Source organism: Pezoporus wallicus, unplaced genomic scaffold (genome assembly GCF_028554395.1).
Source record: "Pezoporus wallicus isolate ANWC-B61680 ecotype Strahan unplaced genomic scaffold, APGP_CSIRO_Pwel_v1 contig_11693, whole genome shotgun sequence".
In the NCBI taxonomy this organism is placed as follows: Eukaryota; Metazoa; Chordata; class Aves; order Psittaciformes; family Psittacidae; genus Pezoporus; species Pezoporus wallicus.
In genome coordinates, this window is record NW_026642504.1 from 713,944 (window position 1) to 732,780 (window position 18,837).

Below are 18,837 nucleotides of genomic sequence, written 5' to 3' on the forward strand. Positions count from 1 at the left end.
ATTACAGGGCATCAATCACAGAAGCAAGTAATGGGAAGGTTGAGGGTCAGACACGCCTGTCTTGCCTCAGCAAAGCTTTTGGTGCTCAGCTGTTCCCAGCAGGTTTCTTCATCCCCAGCCTATTCAGCACAGAAAGGAACCAGCAGGAAGCAGTCAAGAGGCTGGCCACCCACTGAAAGGCTTAATGAAGAGCTGATGGACCCAGACAGGGGGAGGAGGTGGGAGCCATGTGGGAATCCCCCCCAGGGGAAGAGTCAAATCTAAAAATAAAGACCTGAGTTTGCACCTACCAGGGACAATCCAGGCTTTGAAATCAACAGGATGTAACATTTGCACAGGCAGAATCCTGCTCATCGCTTAGAGATTGATGTATTTGCTTACTGCCCTGCATGACACTAAACTGCTGTCCAGCAAAACCAACATGGAGTAAAGGGAGAGCCTGTAAGGTGGTTTTTGACCTTTAATCAACTCCAGCAAAATCAGGGTCCAGAGGAGAAGGGAATGCAGCCTCACAACAAAGGGGAATAACTTCTCCATTTGTGCCTCTAGGGAGGAAGGATATTAAGTCCTTTAAAGAGGAACTTTCAGAGGTACCATCTTTTCCTGGTTGTCCTTTGGCTATCATGTTTCTGACCTGCAGCGCTGCTTGTACCCCGTGAACAGAGCGTTGGCTTCTTGCTTGTGCAGAAGCAGCTCTTTGTTGTGACAGCCAGCTGTATCCTCCACGTGTCCTCCTCAAGTGAGCAGCAGCTGCAGGCAGGCCCCACCATTCAGCAGCCTCCTTTGTCCTGGAGCTGAAATGCTGTTAGCTGGCGCCACCTTCCAAAGGCCTTAAATAAAGTGGACAAATCAAATGCCAAGGTTACCCTTGAAGGATTGCAGCCACCCTCACAGTACCTGTACCTTTTCCTCTAGCAGTGGCTGTGGCAACTGCCTCACCATTCACTCAGAGCCTTCCCCTGTCTCCCCTATGTTCCTGTAACCAGTAAGTGAAGTGCAGCGCACAAATCACTGTGAGAAAAGGAAGACCAATGCCCTCTCTGCCCTTTAATTTCAGTGTCTGCTCTCATCTTGTTAAAGGAGAGCCTAATCCTTCATGGATCTTTGGGAGGCAGGCAGAGGGGCAAACTGGGTTTTTGAGCTCTAAGGCTTTGCCTCCTCACTCAAATTCATAGCAATTTGCCTGCCCCTGGGTGGAAGTCAGCACAGTTCTGCACCAAGGCGAATCTGTTTCTTCCCTGAGTGGGCTCTTGAGAGGCAGGGGATTATTGGATTAACATCTCTGATAACAGTGAGGAAAGGGGCACACATCAGGGAGATTGACTGCTGACACAAAGCTTTGAAAAACACCCAAAGATGAACTCACATAAAGCTGGAAGCTATTTCCCTTTGTTGCAGGCAAGTCCCAGTCCTTGATGTACTCAACTTCCCCCTAAGCAAGTGCTTAGTGCACTGAGATAGAGGGAACACCAGTTGTCTCTTTGGGGTGTCTTTTTGTCCACTGAGGTCCACAGAATTAAAGTAGTCATAAATGCTTACCTGAGATAGGAGGCTCCTGGCTTCCTCCTCCAGGAAGTTCTGCACCACACAGCTTTGCAGATGTCGTCGTCTCCACACTCTCCAGGCCTTTTCTATCAGCCGCTGCTCATCCTGCCAGGAAGAGGCAGTGCACAGATTAACTGCAGGCAAACTTCCTCACATCCTTCTGGTCCTACCTTGCTTCCAGTTGCTTTCCCAGATCCCTCTTGTATGACTTTGCATTGGTGAGGAACAAAGCTGACTACAAACAAAGCTCTTGCTGAACTACTGCCTCCCGCAAGCATTGTGGCTATTAAGTCCCAGTACCCTGGGGAGAGGACAATGCCTCACCAGTGCTTGCTGTATGTGCATCATCTTGTCCCATGGGTGGGACAAAGCACATTCCCAGCCAGAACATGGACCTGTTTCATAGATGGCATGGGCCTGAGAAGAAGGGGAAGCCAAATGACAGCCCTCAGTAGGCTGTGGACACTGGAGGAATGTATCAGGAACACAGATGAGAATACAGATTATACTACTCGCTGGGAACTTGTTGCACAGGCTACAGACAATCTATATAAATCATCCTGTCTCAGTTTCCCATCTGTAAGATGAGGCAGAGCACAGTATGTGGCTACGCCAGTCTGCCATGCTGGCATTTCAAAGAGAAAGACAGAAAAGGTAGCCACAGGATTTCTGGTATTCACTGGTGCTTGTTAAATCCCCACGTCCCACCTCGCAGGATGTATGCCAGGCTGCCGGCAGCACAGGCTTGCCCAGTAACACCCATCACTGCCACCCTGGTAGCAGAACCACTCACCAATACTTGAGCCAACATCACCACCCTGCTGGCTTCTTTCCACTGGTGCCATCCCCTTGCCAGACAAAGCAGTCTCCTGTTACGCTGCCACCGGCGAAGCACCACTGTGTGATGCCACCTCCTCAGATACTTCCTCCTATAGGCACAAGGGGAAAATAAGCTTCATGAGCCCAACTGCCCTACAGAGGAAGCCCTTCCCTGATGGCAGCAAGAAGAGGGAGCCTAGAGCCTTCACTTACCCAAGCCACTTTTCATCCCACTTCTCCAAGTCCACCTCTGCTTTGTTCTCCTGGATCCTTGCAAGCGTAGGAGAGGGTCCTACCACACCAGGTCTCTCTACCAGGTGAGGGAGCAGCAGCCTTTCAGCTCTGTTTTGGTTCCTGTACATCACCAGCCAGCGGTGAATGGCACTGGGAAAAAGCCCAAGAGGGGCAGCAGATGCTGAACCTTCTTCCCTCTCTCTTCTGCTTTCTAGGAAAGAAAAGAGGAATCACAGAGGAGCTAACCTCAGAGACAGAGAGGAAGAGATCAGAGCTACCATCAGCCTTTGATCCTTTGGCTCCTGAACACAGGAGCCATCCACAGTCAGAGTCTGATTGCCATGAGCACCTCCTCCACAGAGCAATCCCAGTAATCTGGCTGGCAAACATTCCCCTCCTCACTCACACTCCCCACATGGACCCATGAAAGAAAGAGAAGAGGGGGCATCTTCTTACTCATGGACAAAGACAGAGACATCTTCCTGCTCTTCCTAGCACCTATCAGGGTACTGCACTGCCGTGAGCACTGGGAAAAGGCTGCTGCTTTTGTCCAGTAGTTGCAGGCCTGCAAACAGAAAGAACAGAGCTGCAGCCAAGGCTAACACAATGCACACAGACAGCACACATGCAAACTAACATTAGAGATACACTTATGTTCATAACCCTGCAGGTCATTTAATGTGCTAGACCCCAGGCTGGAAACTGCACAGATGAGATCCCAGCAGGAATGACTCAGCCCTTCCAAATCAATCGACCTCTTTGTGGTTTGCTAGCTGTGAGCCCTTTGAAAGAAGCTGCAACTCTGACAGCTCGCTCTGCTCTGCAGGGATAGTGATTATCCCATCTTATCTTTGAGCAGAGAGGAAGGAGTGTTCTTGTCTCTGTGGTCAAAATGTCCCCATCCCTTATTGCTGTGCTCCAGATGGTGGCTGCAATCAGTGCCAGATTATGGTGATGAAGTTGCTTGCACAGTCTGTAAAGAATTTCAAGGCAGGGTCTAAGCAGTCACCACAGGTCAACCTCGTCACTCTATCACAGTGCCTAGTGAGTCACTGAAAGAACAGGCAGTAAGAACAACTGTCTCATAGGGACCTTCATCTTTTCTTACTTGTTTTACTGTAGCCACAGATCCTAGGTGCAGAGCTTGCCGTCCTCTCGAGGCCAGTCGCCAGCGGTGACAGGCTTTGCCCTGAGAGGCTTCCTGCCACTTGTGCTTTCTCTGTCCCAGTACCCGCTGTTCAGCTCTCAAGAATTTCACCCTCCACTCAGTAAAGCTGACAGCCAGAACACGGTGCTCTCTGACCCTTCTAAAACAAGAGAGGGCTTCGTGCTGCCTCAGTCTACAAGCAGTGACATGGGCCCAGGCGACCAAGCATCTGAAAAGCAATACAAGCACAGGAAAGTGTCAGATGCCTGAAGTCATATTTCCATATCAGCACTAAACAGCCTCTAGACCAAATTCTACTTTCTCTCCCAACCCTGCAGTGTCATATGTAAGTGGTCAAAGCAAGCAAAACTGCATTCAACAAGAAAAAGTCTGTTCCTATTACTCCTTCTGCAATCAACATTTATGTATCTTTCTCCATGTTACTTATTTTTCCCAGTGCCTCAGAAGAAGAAAGAAAGAAAGGAATTAGATTGGTCTTTCATTTGAACCTGTGCCAGCAGCTGACCTTTGGGATGATGCCTGAGGAAGGCTTTTTTCTTATGGGATGAGAATAAAACAGCTAAAATCTCCTTTAGCATGGAACCCAACAGACTCCTTGAGTCTTAAATGCAGAACCTGGCACTGAAACTTGTTATCAAGATTCAGATTTTAAGGTTTTATTAGCTGTCACAAACCTGCATACATGAGATGTACAACCAGAATCTGTATGGAGACAATTTTATTCCGAAAATACCAGTGTCTACAGGAGTTACTATTAACTGCACTGTAAATCTGCACCCACAATAATCTCTCTATATCTTGGAGGCTAATGCAGTCTTCCTCTGAAACCCCAGAAGCAAATCTGCTTTAAACTCCTGGCTTATCCTTTTGGTTCCTTGTTCCACTTGGACTTTCATTATGCAAATCATCCCACTGCACCATAGGGCAGAGGTGTAAATATCCTCTGCCTGGCAGAGCTTTGCTGAAGATCAAGAGAATCTATTGCAGGCTATCCTAGCATGAAAAATGCCCCCCTCAGAAGAGACAGGGCTCAGGCTGTACCATATCCAGGTGAGAAATTAGAAGCACTCTCTCATCAAAGGAGGAAGATTAATAGTGGAGACACTCTACAGGAAGGAGGGACATTAAGGACTTCTCTCAAACACAATTCCCACCAGGGTGCCACCTCACAGATTGATTTGCAGAAGAAAATGCAGTTGGGTGGGGTGAGTGCAGAGTCTCACTATCACAGCCACTAAGGTTTTACTGGGATTTTAGTTGCTCTTTCCTCTTTCCTAAACCTGCAATTCAAAAGGCAATTTGCTAGGGCTAAACCTGCACTTCTCATGCCTTAAATTAATCCTTGGCATAAAGAATCTTCTTTGTTCTTATCTTCCTGAATTACCTCAAAGAGAACCACCTCAACAACTCCTGGTCCACTGCAGCTGGACACTTCACTGTGTTTCAGGCAGAAAGTAGCCTCACACAACATAAACCACACACAAAACACGTTTCAATGAGAGAGCTACTGAACAACAGCTAAGAGAGATGTTCTTAATGATGGGCAGCAGACACCTTGCTCTTCAGATTGAATTCTTGTGTTTTCAGCATCTGCACCATAACATAAGCCTCCAAAATATACAACAGCTTCACCTAACTAACCCAAGCTCTAGTTTGAATACACTGGATTCTCTGCTACATAAACAGCTGTTCTCTCAAAAGCTTCCCTCAGTAATGCTTTAAGGGCTGGAAACAAACCTGTGTAGGAGAAGATGTTCCCAAAACAAAGCAGCATATTTCTGCTTCCTCATTTGGCAATACCATGTCTGCAGGACCAACCTCTTCTTCTCCTGACAGCTGTGCTGAGCCCATTGCTGCTGCAGCTCTCTCACAGCACGCTTCCCTGTGAGAGAACACACGAGCTTGCTGAGCTGAGCCCAGTGGTTTTCTTTTCAGCACAAAGAGCAAACACCAAATGGAACCAGACTTTTCTCTTTGAAAAGACTTTTCAATTTATAGGGTTTTTCTCTGCAATGCAGTCAGACCTTCTTTTTTTTCCCTGTCCTTCTCCAAGCAGGGGATCACAAATCACTTCCACTCTCACCGGCAACGCAATTTTCCATCAAAAACTGGGAGTGTCCCTTCCCTGCGTGTAAGTACTTAAGGGACAGGATTAGGACTGTTAAGCAGCCTCAAAAGACAGACCCAGCTCCCATTGAAACAAAGCCCAACTGTTGGGTCTGAGGAGACATGTTCAGGCTTAGAATGCTGCATGAACTCCATTTAATGCCCCAGCTGCTAAAATGCACTGCTTGAACACTCCTTTGGTACTGCAGGTAAAGCAAAATCCACCCCTTTTCCAATCAGCTGCCAAAGGAGCATCTTCCCTAGCATAAAGCAGTGCAAACCAGCAGGGCACGTGTCCTGCTTATAACCACAGGAAGGCAGTGACACAGGCACTGACCCCTGGACTAGTATTGTCACTCCAGAGGATTAGTGCAGAGTTACAACTGGAAATAGGACTTTCTCCATCCCAACCATTCCCACAGCATTCCTCTCCTACGGACACAAGTGCCGCTGGTTAACTCACTTTGCCAGCAGGAACGCCAACGCCACAGAGCATCAGCAGTCATCTGGCGAATGTGACACCTGAATCTCCGGTCAGCCTCCACTTTCTGGACCAGTCTCTTCTTCCAGAGGCTGAAAGCCACCTGGCAGCAACGAACTTCATGTTTTAGAGCTGCTGCTGCTGCTGCTGCTTTTCGGTTCCTATTTTCCACGGTCCAGTGGTGCCAGCTGAGAAAGGCTCTGAGAAAGACAAAGGTCAATGCATCAAATGTAGGAATAGCTCACAGATTCACAGCCTTGTAAATGAAATTTTAACCATAAAGACACATGAGGCCGTTTAGGAAATATATCTGATCTAGTAACATCCTTTCCCCATTGAATGTGAGGGGAAACAATGAACAGGGCAAGCTGTTGGGAGTAAGGTGTTCTGTCCTGGCTGTGCCAAGCCTGTTGTGCTCTTCAACCGCTACATGAGTATAGAGCAAGGTCAGTTCAGTGGATAGAAAGTTACAAGGGCTTTTTATCAGCAGTGCTGGGCTTGCTCTAATTCATGAGGCATCCCATCAAACCAGAAATGACTGTTCAGATATAGTAATTTTGAAGCAGGAAAAACTACAATAATGGGCTGCAAAACCCTCCCTGAAGACAGAAGAAGATAGCTAGGGGAAGAATTTTCTTAAAAGCAAATGTAGAGCTCTCAAAACAGACAATTTTAGGCAACTCCTGGAAAGCACAATACCTACCGAGACACCTGAGTGAGCCTGCAGTGCTGCTGAGCCTTCACATGTTGCTGAGTCCGAGCTGACCAGACAATGAAGTACCTCTGCAGGAACCACCTCTCTGCTTGGTGGCAGCAACTCTTCACCTCCTTGTCAGAACTGCAGTCCTGTAATGCAGAAAAGTACAAAAAGGCCTTGAACTGCTGGTGTAATACAGTTATTCCATGCAGCTCAGCCCCTTCCCCTTGTGGCTGTGACTTCTATGATTGCCTAACTCCCCGTTGCTAACAGGAGTGTCTAACACACCCCTTTTAAATCCTTGACACCTGGCAGATCCCCAGCTCAGCTGGAAAATGGTAAGGAAGAGCTACCCTGAGAAATGCCTCAATCTCCCAAACCTTCTGTCTGAGAGAGAAGAACAAATACAGAACAGCAGTGAGACCTTCCATATGCTGATACTGAAACCCAAAGGCTCTTCGCTAAATTGGGCTATGCAGAAAACACTTGTACGTTCACATGCACCACACCACTTTTCAGCCTCACCTCTTCCCATGTAGGACTGTTTTGAAGCTGGACGTTATTATCTGGACTCTGCAGTGCCAAAGACTGGAACTGACCTCCTGCAAACCAATTTCTTCCGCAAGACAAGAGACAGGGGAAGAGGGAAAGAAAGAAGAGGATAAAGCATCCAAAAGGATGGTGTAAGGTGACATGAGGTACTATCCAAAAGGAAAGAATTCAACCAGACCAAACAAGGGACCTCTGCTACCAGCATCCCAACTAATCTCCAACTCTAGTTAGTTAGTTCTAAGGAACTCCAACTCACCCAGATTCAGTACTCCATGGAGGAAAGGAGGCCTGCAAGCACAGCTCCCCACCCAGTTCAGCTGGCAGCTCTGCACACTGGTGTGGTTGTAGGAAAGAACTGTAATAGGGTATGTGTGTGACATCCTCAACAGTCAGAACAGAGGAGAAGCCCTGCTGGCTGCTGTCACTATAGCTGTATTCCTGCAGGTATGGAGGGAAGAACATGCTGTGAGGTAAGTGTCCTCGCAGTGGAATCACTCCGTTATTGATTATGGCCATGCCATTTACTACTCTTTTTGGCAAGGATTCAGGGAAATCCAGGATGCATCCAAAGGAACTGCAGGCTAGCAAGTACAGCTCTGGGGTGCAAACAAAGTTATTTCTATACTGAGAAAAGGAGAAATGGGCATATGTCCTTTCTCAAGTGATGAGGCTCTTTGTGCCTCACCCCTTTCACAAACAGCAGCAAATGCACAGGAGAACCTCACTAGCTCAGTGCCTCCCCACATCACTAAATGTGGACTAAACAAGGAAGGCCACAGGCAGAAGTGACTTTACAATTTGATTGCCTTAAAACTCGAGGACCCCAGGCTCAGTGCTCTTCAGGCCTAAATACTAAGCACAGTTTGCTGCTGACAACATCATGTTGAAGCAGAAATTCCCCCCCCCCAAAATCCTCAGACCTCCTCACCTTTTCCAGCGAGCTTTGAGAGGCCAGAGTTGCTGAAGCACTGCTGTCAAAGCCAGATGATGTTGAGAGGTCCTCAGAACACAGCACAGCAAGAGGTTCTTCATAGACAGTCATGTGAGAGTGCTTAGGACTTTGTTCAATTGTCTTCAGTATGTGACACTTTTGGTGCCACAATTTCAGAGCTTTTTGGAGTCTACACTGCTCCAAAGCCTGAGAGAAAGAACTGAGACAGAACATACCGAGACAGCTGTGTGACTAAAAAGGGATATCAGAGAGGGACACTAGCACAGACATGATGGATGACAGATGGTACCAGAGAGTCAAATGGACACTACTAATGAAGGCAGGGTGCCAGGAACTGGCTGTTCTTCACTCACTTGGCTCTGTGATGCTCGCACAGCCTTGCTTTCCACAGCAGATAGACTCTCTGGAGCTTCACCTTTTGGCAGAAGTCATCAAGAGAGTAGCCTGTTTTCTCTGGAAACCATCTCTCTTCATCCCTCTTTGTCACAGTCTTGTCAGCTACTGAGCTTATAACTGGTCCTTAACCAGTTACAGAAAGTGACAAGAGACAACATTTGTCAGAAGGTGTTCCTGAGAAATTCAACCCAGCCCAGCCTTCAAGCTGCTTCTTTTCAGCAAGGTTTAAGACTTTCTGCTACATTTACAAAGCAGAACAACAAATATCCCTGTAGCTTCACTCCACATCCAGACACATCCAGAATAACTAATCCTCTGCCCACTCTAGTTTGCTAATATCATGTATTATCTGAGCCTCTTTACTATTTGGCTGTTTTCATCTGTTTTTCACCATGCAAGAAGAGGACGAAGGAGCCTAAGCACCTCTAACTCTTAGAATCAGCACAGGACTTCAAGCTGCTCACCATAATGCTGCCTCCATCGAAGGAGGAGGAAGTTTGCCATTGCCTGCTTATCACCTTCTCTGACCTGCAGCCTCTGAACCCACTGCTGGAAGTATTTCCTCAGTGATACTGCTCTGAGATGGGCCAGGTTGCACCTGTGAAGTGCCTTCTGCTCCACAGTCTCCTTCCATGCATAGAAGCACCTGAATACCAAGGAAAAAACAAAAGTACATGATAAAACAAGTGTTCAAACTGTGTCTCCTCCTGAGACTGGGTTTGTTCAGGAATGACAGACAGAAGCTGTCACCTTCTGAGGTTCTATTAGTTTCTTGCATTAAAAAGCCCCTGTCATGCTCAGAGCACAGCAGCACAGTGGGTGTTCTTGGGTTTAGTCTTTCAGGACATCAAAGGTCAAGACCACAAAGCTTTGGCAGTGTACAGGAGGGCAACTCATAATGTCTCTGGCCACAGTAGTTCGTTTTCATGTTTCTATCCCTACTTTTACCTTTATTAACTCCTGAAACAAAAGAATTTTACTTTACAGTACACCACCACGACACTGCCTGGGTTGGCTCTGACATTCCTTGGACTTTCACAGTGAAAAACAGCCTTCATCAACTTACCGGGCGACCAAGTTTCTTTGGATGCGAGTTGTCAGCGCTGAGATCTGTTCCTTTTCCAAGCATCGGGAACGCCACACCCAGAAAACGTTTCTTAGCTGCTTCTTTTCCAGCAGAGCACGGGCTTCCAAAAGCCTGGCTTCCTCTTTGCTCAGCAGCTCCTTCTGCAGGCGCCACAGTCTGAAAGCTACTATGTTGCAGGGCAGGAAGAGATTGACAGGAAGAAAGATAACTTAGAAGACTTCAAACTACTTAAGCGTCACACAGCACACATCCCCGGGCTGAACTCCGGCTGTCTGAGAAAGGGCAGTTAAGGGAGAGAGCTCACATTGCTGCAGCAACAGCATCAGCAGCTCAACTGATCCAAGGAAGAAGGCAAAAGGTGCATGATACAGGGAGTGGTCCACACTGCACCATCACAGATACTGGCCCCGCTATTTGCGGGATCAGGTTCTGAGTCAGGTCAAAGCAACAACTAGCCACAAATCAAGAAAGATGGTGAAGCAGTGATTACCTCCAAGCTGTTCCAAGGCTATGGAATGTGTGCTTACCAGCTAGTCGTCTCATATCTCTGATTGCCTGAGCTCCCAAGCAGAACTCATCTCCTCTCTGCCTACGATGAAGCTGTGTCCACAGTTTTCCTTCCACCCTGAAAGGGTCACAAGATGCTTTAACATCCACCTGTCCAAAAAGACACTCACAGAACAGAACCCAACTCCTTTCTTCTCCTTGGGTAGCTCTCTTTTTGTCTGGACTTGTTCTTCTGCCTTTGGAATCAGAAGGCACAGCAAAAGGTTTTTCTTTTGACACCTCTAATATCTTGCTAAAGACTGTAGTATTGCCTCACTCCAACCTCATTTATGCATGTACTCAATAAATAGTACAGGAGTTTTTCTGTCAGACACTCAGAAAACACAGTGCAAGGAAGCCCTGCGATAGGATTATTTAGTTCTTAAAACTAAGTTACTAATTCTTGCGGTGCTTATCTGCAGCAAGTACATCCAAGGACCTGGAAACAAGTTTGCCACCACAGGAGAAAAATTTCTCCCTGTGTTTGTAAACCGCCACTTGTCCAAGACAACAGAAAGAGAAGGCTCTCGGCTTACCTACAAGCCTGCTCAGCCGTCTTTGAGTATCCTTCTGTAAGCTGGTGCTCAGCTGAGGTTGTCATAGTTGCTAATCTTCCTACTTCAAAACCCCCCACTGATGAACTATGGGTAGAATATAGCTCAGGCTGTGGAGCTTGCTTCTTGCTCTCTTTTGCCACAGCTTCCTTCCACTGGAGGAGAAACCACATGATTAGAACAAACTGCAAGCAGTGTCAGGGTCCATGTCACTGAATTTCACACAGGGTAACCCCCTTCCTCCTCCCTATCCAAATAGGATTTCTGCCTTCTCCGACTGCACAACAGAAAACTCATGGCACCGCTCTACTGCCCCAAACCCCGTCCTCACCCTGTAGAAGCTGACAGCTAGCAGAGCTGAGGCATGCCTCTGCTGGGCCTCCTCTAGCTGCATCCTCCTCTGGCGCACAGCCCTCTGCAAAGCACCGAGGCCCTTCTGAAGCAATTGCTGTCTGTAAAGCTGCCTGGCTGCAGCCCTTTTCCAGAGGACTTGTCTTCTCCAGGCTTGGAAACACCTAGCTAGCATTTGTCTGTCACGTAAGTGCTGGAAACTTAAAGAGAAAAGAGAAGTGAGCTCCAGTTAACAGAAAGTTAAACACAACCAGGAGGTGGCAATCAGAGTTCAGCCATCAAGCTGGAAAGAGGTATTTCAAATCAATCTCTCTAAAGAGTGAAAATCCATCTGCCTCACACCAGATTACAATATCACTGTTACTAAATTGGCAGCAATCTCACACACATACACAGGTCACAGATTTGAATCCCATCTCCTGGATATAGCCAGTTCTTCTCTAACTATGCAGTGAGCATGCTGCAATTTGCTGCACTGAGCAGTAGCATACAAGTATCATTTTTCATCATTCATCATACAAGTATCAGCAGCAACCAAGGTTGAATTTAGAAGGTAGAATTTAAAACACAGATTATTTTTTTAGAGCATATTCCACTCTAGCTAATAACCCTTTGAAAAGAAATGAATGCAGACCCGGAGCCAGCCATGGCAGAATAACGCAGGTTAAGTCCTAAACCCAAACGATTCCAGAAGCATGGCTCCTTGTCTACTTCCCAGCAGTTTTCCTCTCCTGTCAACTACCAGTACACTCACACAGAAACACAAAAGGCTTTTCACCTTTGCTCATTCACCTTCAATGACCAGAAGCTGTTCTCTGAGACCTGCAAACAGACAAAAGATAAAAACTCACACGATTATTCACACTACTCTGTTGAAGAATGTTTGTTGCCACAACATCAAATCATTTTGGATGGAGACCAGAAGAGTGCTGCCTCAGGGTAGTGTATTATGCCAGATGCCTTTGACATTGCTCCACCATTGCTCTGTGAAGTATTCCAGACATGGAAAAGCGTGACAAAACTGAATCTCAGGGCCACACAGCTACACACAGAGTAAAAACCAGTTTAATTCCTTCTGCACCTAGCTCTAGGGAATACAAACATGTGTTTACATTCCCAAGAACAACCAAGTTAATCTGGTCTTTAGGAAGAAGCATGTGAGACAAAGATGCATATGTTGAAATGGAGTACGACCATAAGAGAGGAGATTCCAGCCATTCAGTGCCAGAGAAAAGGGTAGGACAAGCATCCCATCACTGTTGTACCTCAACTCTGCACCTCTAGCAAGAAGCAGAAACAAGCACAAGTAGTATCTGTGAACAGGGTTGCTACTACTACACACCAAGTACACTCTCACCTCTCTGGACACAGCTTGCCGTGTCTGGCTCCCCTCTTCACAGCACCGTGGTTCTTTGGCACTCCTCTCCACAGAAGGTTCTTCAGACTGGTTGAGGTTGGAATCAGCTTCCCAATTCCTCCAACTCCTTTGCTGAGAGTATTTGTTTCTCCTTCTTTCTCTGCTCACATTCCTACAATCTACGTCAGAATAACCACCAAACCCTTCTTCAACCTGAGTAATGGAAGGGCTGGACTGGCTGCTGCCCACCACAGCCATTCTGGCTGCTTGTGATCTAGAGTCACACACCTCTCCTGACTCTTTGCTGGACTTAATGTGAGGTTTGGAGTTGGTGACTTCTACAGATTTAGTACTAAGCTGCTGGACTGGTCTAAACTCTCCAGGAGTGACTCTCACATGCACTTCCCTTGGAGTTCCATACACAGCTACATCAACATTCATCTGAGCCTCCCCCAAATCTGTCTCCAGTGACACCTGCAGACCCTTTGGATAGATACTGGCTGGAAGGTCTCTCCTCCAAGGTACAGCACATGGGGATGCCCCATTAGATGTCTCTTCTCCTTTAAGAACCTTTTCAGGGGAATGACTTTTTGTGTGAACATAAAGACTACCAGTTTCAAGAGCTGGCTTTGCCTGGGACTGGCATCTGAAAGGAGGGGAGCAATTGCAGGAGGACTGTGCTGCTGTACCCACTAGCCCTCCAGAGCCCACCCCACAAGTGAGGGTTTCTGGCTGGATGTCACCCGAAATGTTGGTCCTCCATGTGTTTGAGTCAATGCATTCATATCTGTGCAATACAGAGACAGGGACTGCATGACTGAAGTCCCTTGTCACTGCATTAAGGCTCCAGTCTTTAGCAAATGGAGCACCCCATTTCAATCTTGCCTGAGTGGCACTGCTCTTTACTCCAGCTCGCTCTCCTGCACTCAGGATACTAGGAGCTGAATCATCAGGAGCAAAGCACAAACTGCCACTGACTGGAGAAGACCTGGGCTCCAGAGGAAGGGAGCCCCATATCCCCATCAAAGCACTTTCTCGCTTAAGCCTCTGGACTGCACAGTACAAGCTAGCAGAAATCTGTGAGGACTGCAAAAGAGTCTGAAGAGACTCCACACTAGATAGCTCAAGCTCCCCCAAGGTCAGGGCTGAACTAGAACAAGCATTCACACTTTCACTTGAGCTCCTTGAGGCAGGACACACCAGTAATTCCTGCCTAAGAAGGGAATCTACAGTACGAGATGATAAATGTGCACTGACCAGTAAAGGGTCCAGAGGATCCATACAAGAAGTAGCAGGAGGCTGAGGCTGTTGTTTTTCCACTGGATAGTCACTATTCTTGTTCCTACTTCTAAGCAGTGATGGTGAGCAGTGTGTATGGAGCAGCTGCCAGCTGCCTTTCTTTCTGATGGTGTTGTTGAGGTAAGTCAATACTCTCACTCTTTCTCCCTTCTAAACTGTAAACCTCAAGGTGTGACTGTCTCTGAGGAAGATTCACAGCTGGGAGCAGTGACAAAGCAAGATGGGGAATCCTATGTGCCACACATTTAGAGCTGTGCTGCTGCAGCCTAGGGCAGGGATTATTCTGCTTCTGGAAGCAGGAAATGGAGAACTGACTGGAGTGTCCTGCAGTGGCCAGGAAGGGCAGGAGGGATTAGTCTGTCTCAGACTGGGATCTCTCTTCCCAGCTGACAGAGGTACAGCACGCAGTTCTGCTGGCTGGCTGGGGGTTACACTGAATGCAGCAGCATCAAGCCAGTGATGAGAAATGTCTATTCAACCTGTGGTGCCCATACACAGATCAACAGTCACATTCTTCTGAATGTTGCTTTGCTCTGAAGAAAAATAAGAAGAAATACAAACAAGGAAGCATGCATATTTCTCATCACATCTAGCCTAGTTTGCCAAAGGCTTTAGGTACTTTCCTTATTAATTTCTTGTCTCCAATCCACCAGCCTTAATCCTGAAAGTATTATGGACCCTACTGTCTTCCTGTTTCTCAGCAGACAATCATGTCTAGCAGAGCAGGAATGCCTGAAGGGAACAGACACAGTATGCAACAGACAACCTGGAAAACAAAGACTTCCAGCATTACACATGCGCCTGCAGCCTCAAAAAGAACTTGTTGCTAGTAAAGCTGAATTATCTTGCTACCAAGACAAGGCAGACTGTAGCTGCTTTTCCAGAACACTTTATATCTAACCAGATCTGTGTGACATCAAACAAGAACAGGTATAAAAAGAAAATGTGTTTACAGGAGTCCCCCATGGCAGGTGGTTGGAACTAGATGATCTCGGGGTCCTTTCCAACCCTAACTATTCTATGATTCTAAGTCAGAGCAACGTGGTTCCAGCTGGAGTACAGTGCTTACCCTCTTCATTGACTGGAAATCCTGCTCACATCTCTTCCATAATTGTATTTTCTCCAGGGCTGATAGGAAAGGTAGTGCCTTGACTTAAGGTTCCATTTAACTGCTTAACAAGTGTAAATTTGTTCATGTATCATGCTACAGCCCTGCAAAGCTTCAAACACAGGCCAGTTTCTTCTGTCCACATATCCAGAGAATCTGCATTGTCTCCTAACCTGGAAGAGTTACAACATAGATGGGAGACCTAATTTGCAATCTAGCCACTAAGGCAGATGATTATACATACAACACTCAAGCTGAGCACAGATTCTTAAGTTGCTGCTAACAGGTAAGTGCAATTTAAGGGGACTGCTTTCATTCCCTCAAATTTTAAAAGCAAGCTGTCAATCACTCTGTCATTTGAAGCACCATTCTTTTCCACTCTCTTTTAAAAGGATGAAAATGGTATTGTGAAACACACACACACACCTCTATCATCTTCAAAAAGCCCTAGTCAATCTGAAGAGAAAGACTGCACAGCCTATGAAATCAATGCCCATTGTCTTTTTCAAACACACTCAAATACCAGAGAGGCTCCTGTCAAAATGCACCCTGTTTCCAAACTACGTTTATCTCATTCTCTTCTAAGAAAGCATCTAAGCCTCAGTCATCCATTGCAAACAGCCCACTTGTCCTTATATGCAAACTCTTCCAGTAATCACCACAAACTGGGGAGTAAATTCAATTACTAAAGCAACAGGAGATAGTCATGCGGTGTTGCAATTATCCTTGGGAACTGCCATTACTGCCTTTCATACATCACCGAGGGTACCATGAATGGAAAGATCCCATTATTTTTTCCAAACAAGTAGAAGTTGGCAACTACAGAGTGAACAGACAAAGCGCAGTTGCCTTCTTTAGGGTGCCTATCACTGCATGAAGTATAACCACAAAATACAGCAGACTGGTGTTTCCTAGAAGCATTCCTTGCATCCCAGAAATAGCCAACTAGCAATGCATCACAAAAGGGTACTGTAACGGAGTTGAACTACAAAAAGACATGAAACCATCATGTTTATGAGTACTGTTTTGCTCCATGAACACCTGGAACCTGGCACTGGACTACTTTATACTCAAGAACCTAAACATAATCTATTTTCTTGATAATTCATGCCATTGTTTTCAGTTGTCCATTGCAGTTTGTTTGGGCAGGTACCAGGTTCTCAACACATCGCCGTGGTTACTTTAGCTGGTGTTCTTCACCTGGCTCATTCCTCATTTCAGTCTCATTGAGATCAGGAAAAGGCAACATCCTTTAAAAACCACCTTTGTCTGCCTTCCCAAAATTGTCATTCAGGACTTCAGTACAGCCCCTTTTAAGCAGTAATTTGTCTTACTCAAAAGGGAACAAGATCTTATAAAGTGCTTTCTTAAAACTTCTTCCAAGGCCAAAAGAGATACTCAAGCAAGCCGCAGATTTGCAGCATCCATGACCAACGGATTTCATATGAGCTTTGATGTTTCCAGCTGAAACATTTTAACACATGCTTGCTATGTACACTTTGCAGCAATACAGCAACACATTAAAACCTGAAACATACCCAATTAAGCAAACAGAAATTAAGCTGATCAAGGGACTTCTGCTGTTATAGGCAAAAGGAATAGCACAGCTCATGAACAGCAAGTCAAGCTCTTTCAGCCGGATGCTATTTTAGCATTAGAGTAACAACGACAGACCCATTATAAACACATACATAAGCACTGCACAGATGATGCTCATTTCCCCCACCCCTACAGAGCCATTTCACACTGGAAGTTGGGACTGGCAATTGGCACAAGAACACCTTTCAGCTGCCTTAGAAACAAGGCTTTTCCCCCACTGCCCAGCCTTACACGCCAAACCATCGCATGAGCCTCTCATTGCCACTCAACAGGCACACACACATAAGAGGTCTTCTCTCCACCACAGAGAGGGCAATTACTGCTCCCGTACCAGCCAGGAACCAGCTGCTGCACTGGGATGCAGTGGTGGGAGCGGGATGTCCATCACCCACAGACCCCAGGCCCTGCTCAGCGTTCCCAATGGCTCCCAGCCCTCCATGGGCACACTCACACCTCTCCTCACGGCCACTTACTCACTCCGATCGCTGGGCCTCGCCAGAGCCTCGGGGACAGGACACCCACCTCCTTGTTACCCGCACCTTTGTCCCCCCCTTCAATGCCCCAAGGCCGGCAGCGAGCTCGCTCCAGCTGGGTCGCCGTAAGCAGCTTATCGGCCGCGATTAGCAACGCCGCCGCTCACCGGGGCTGCAGATGGCGCCGGGAAAGCCGCTCCTCGACCACGGCTCATTAAAGCCGCGTCCTGAGGGCGGCACAGGCGAGGCGGGACCCGCCTGGGAGGGACCGGTTACACACAACCCCCCCCCCGCCTTCACCACCACCGGGGGCAGCGCCTCAGGAGAGCGCGGCCTGCTAAGGCCAAGGGCCCGCGGAGGGGCCGGGCCTCACCGCCCGTGGTCCATGTGGGGAGCTGCTGCCTGCTCACCGCCCTGAACCCCGGCCACGCCAGGAGCTGAGCATTTAAGAAACCGAAGGAAAACGCCCTGAGCAGGGCATGGCGCCTGCTGCCCGTCTGCGTGAGGAGCCCCGCGGTGAAGCCAGGCTGCTCCAGGAACCCCCCACAGGCCCGGCTGAAGCAGGTATTGAGCCAAGAGCGTGTCTGGTGTAAGCGCTGCTGAAACAAAACCCCTCCTTCACGGAAGTCAGCAGAGGGGCTTCGTTTTTATCATCACCTTTCCGATTTACTTTACCCAAAAGAGGTGCCTTTGAGCCTAACCTAACTCCTGCCTTGCTCTGCTTCCCTGAGCTCTCAGATGTGCCACAGAAGAGCACACAGCAGGTCAGCTAGGTGGGCAATTTGCACTGGAGAATGGCTGGGAAGGCCTCACTACCTGCAATGCTCTACACAAATAACTGTGCAAATAACCAAAACCCACTGCATTTAAAGCGGTTGTTTGCAATCTGGCCTTCGTGGGTCTAGGGAACAAAGAAACCGAGTGTTTTGGTGTGTTGTACAGGGATCTGTGCCATCACTGCAGTTCTGAAGAGCCGAAAACCACATGAAGGTCTGCCTCCCTATTCTTCCTTCCCTATCTGATCACAAGAGTAGAGTCATTCCTTTTGTCATGCTGTGTTGCATGGCAGCCTGCAAAACGAATGCACAACACTCACCTGGGGACAGTAAACCAGGTTATCACACTTTTGTGCATAAGAGTAGAATACTTAGAGTTTGTCACACCCCATGGAGCTCACCACTGCAGTGTAAGTCAACCCATCTTTTCCTTTCCCAGTCTTCATTTTACTAGCTCACCTTCCCACCCACATACTTGCAAGCAGTACCCTCTACTTGTCCACGTAAAGCTTAGACTAAAAGCTATTGAAGCCCCATAGACTTCCCTCGTAACAACTCTTCCAAACCCTCAGGAAACCTACATTTTCAAATGAGACAGAAGTGACCAGTGTAATTTTTTTTCGTAACACAGAAAAACTGTGTTCATTTTATAGTTTTCTTAGAAAAATGTAACATTTCAAATTCTGTTAAGATAGGCAGCTGAAGGCAAAAGGACATTTCAAGGCACAGAGTATCTA

General features: G+C 47.3%; 2 protein-coding genes across 3 annotated transcripts; both read right to left on the reverse strand.

The window, feature by feature from the left end:
• Window positions 1-442: 442 nt before the first annotated feature.
• CUNH1orf167 (chromosome unknown C1orf167 homolog) lies at window positions 443-9,027 on the reverse strand. Of its 2 annotated transcripts, XM_057430816.1 has the most exons (12): window positions 8,908-9,027; window positions 8,531-8,753; window positions 7,576-8,040; window positions 7,057-7,199; window positions 6,336-6,553; window positions 5,504-5,648; window positions 3,707-3,974; window positions 3,055-3,163; window positions 2,578-2,809; window positions 2,339-2,474; window positions 1,540-1,650; window positions 443-830 (listed from the first exon to the last, which is right to left on the reverse strand). In XM_057430816.1, exons 5-12 carry the CDS (start codon window positions 6,376-6,378, stop codon window positions 771-773), a joined length of 1,104 nt encoding a protein of 367 aa, XP_057286799.1. In that variant the 5' UTR covers window positions 6,379-6,553; window positions 7,057-7,199; window positions 7,576-8,040; window positions 8,531-8,753; window positions 8,908-9,027; the 3' UTR covers window positions 443-770. The 2 variants fall into 2 exon arrangements, with proteins under 2 accessions (XP_057286799.1, XP_057286800.1); XM_057430817.1 differs by lacking the exons at window positions 8,531-8,753; window positions 8,908-9,027 and having other exon boundaries at window positions 7,576-8,206.
• On the reverse strand, window positions 8,904-16,844 carry LOC130610746 (uncharacterized). Its single transcript, XM_057430822.1, has 9 exons — window positions 15,214-16,844; window positions 12,846-14,677; window positions 12,267-12,310; window positions 11,469-11,688; window positions 11,120-11,292; window positions 10,565-10,662; window positions 10,017-10,203; window positions 9,415-9,596; window positions 8,904-9,073 (listed from the first exon to the last, which is right to left on the reverse strand). Exons 2-9 carry the CDS (start codon window positions 14,124-14,126, stop codon window positions 8,904-8,906), a joined length of 2,355 nt encoding a protein of 784 aa, XP_057286805.1. The 5' UTR covers window positions 14,127-14,677; window positions 15,214-16,844.
• Between the last annotated feature and the right edge of the window lie 1,993 nt (window positions 16,845-18,837).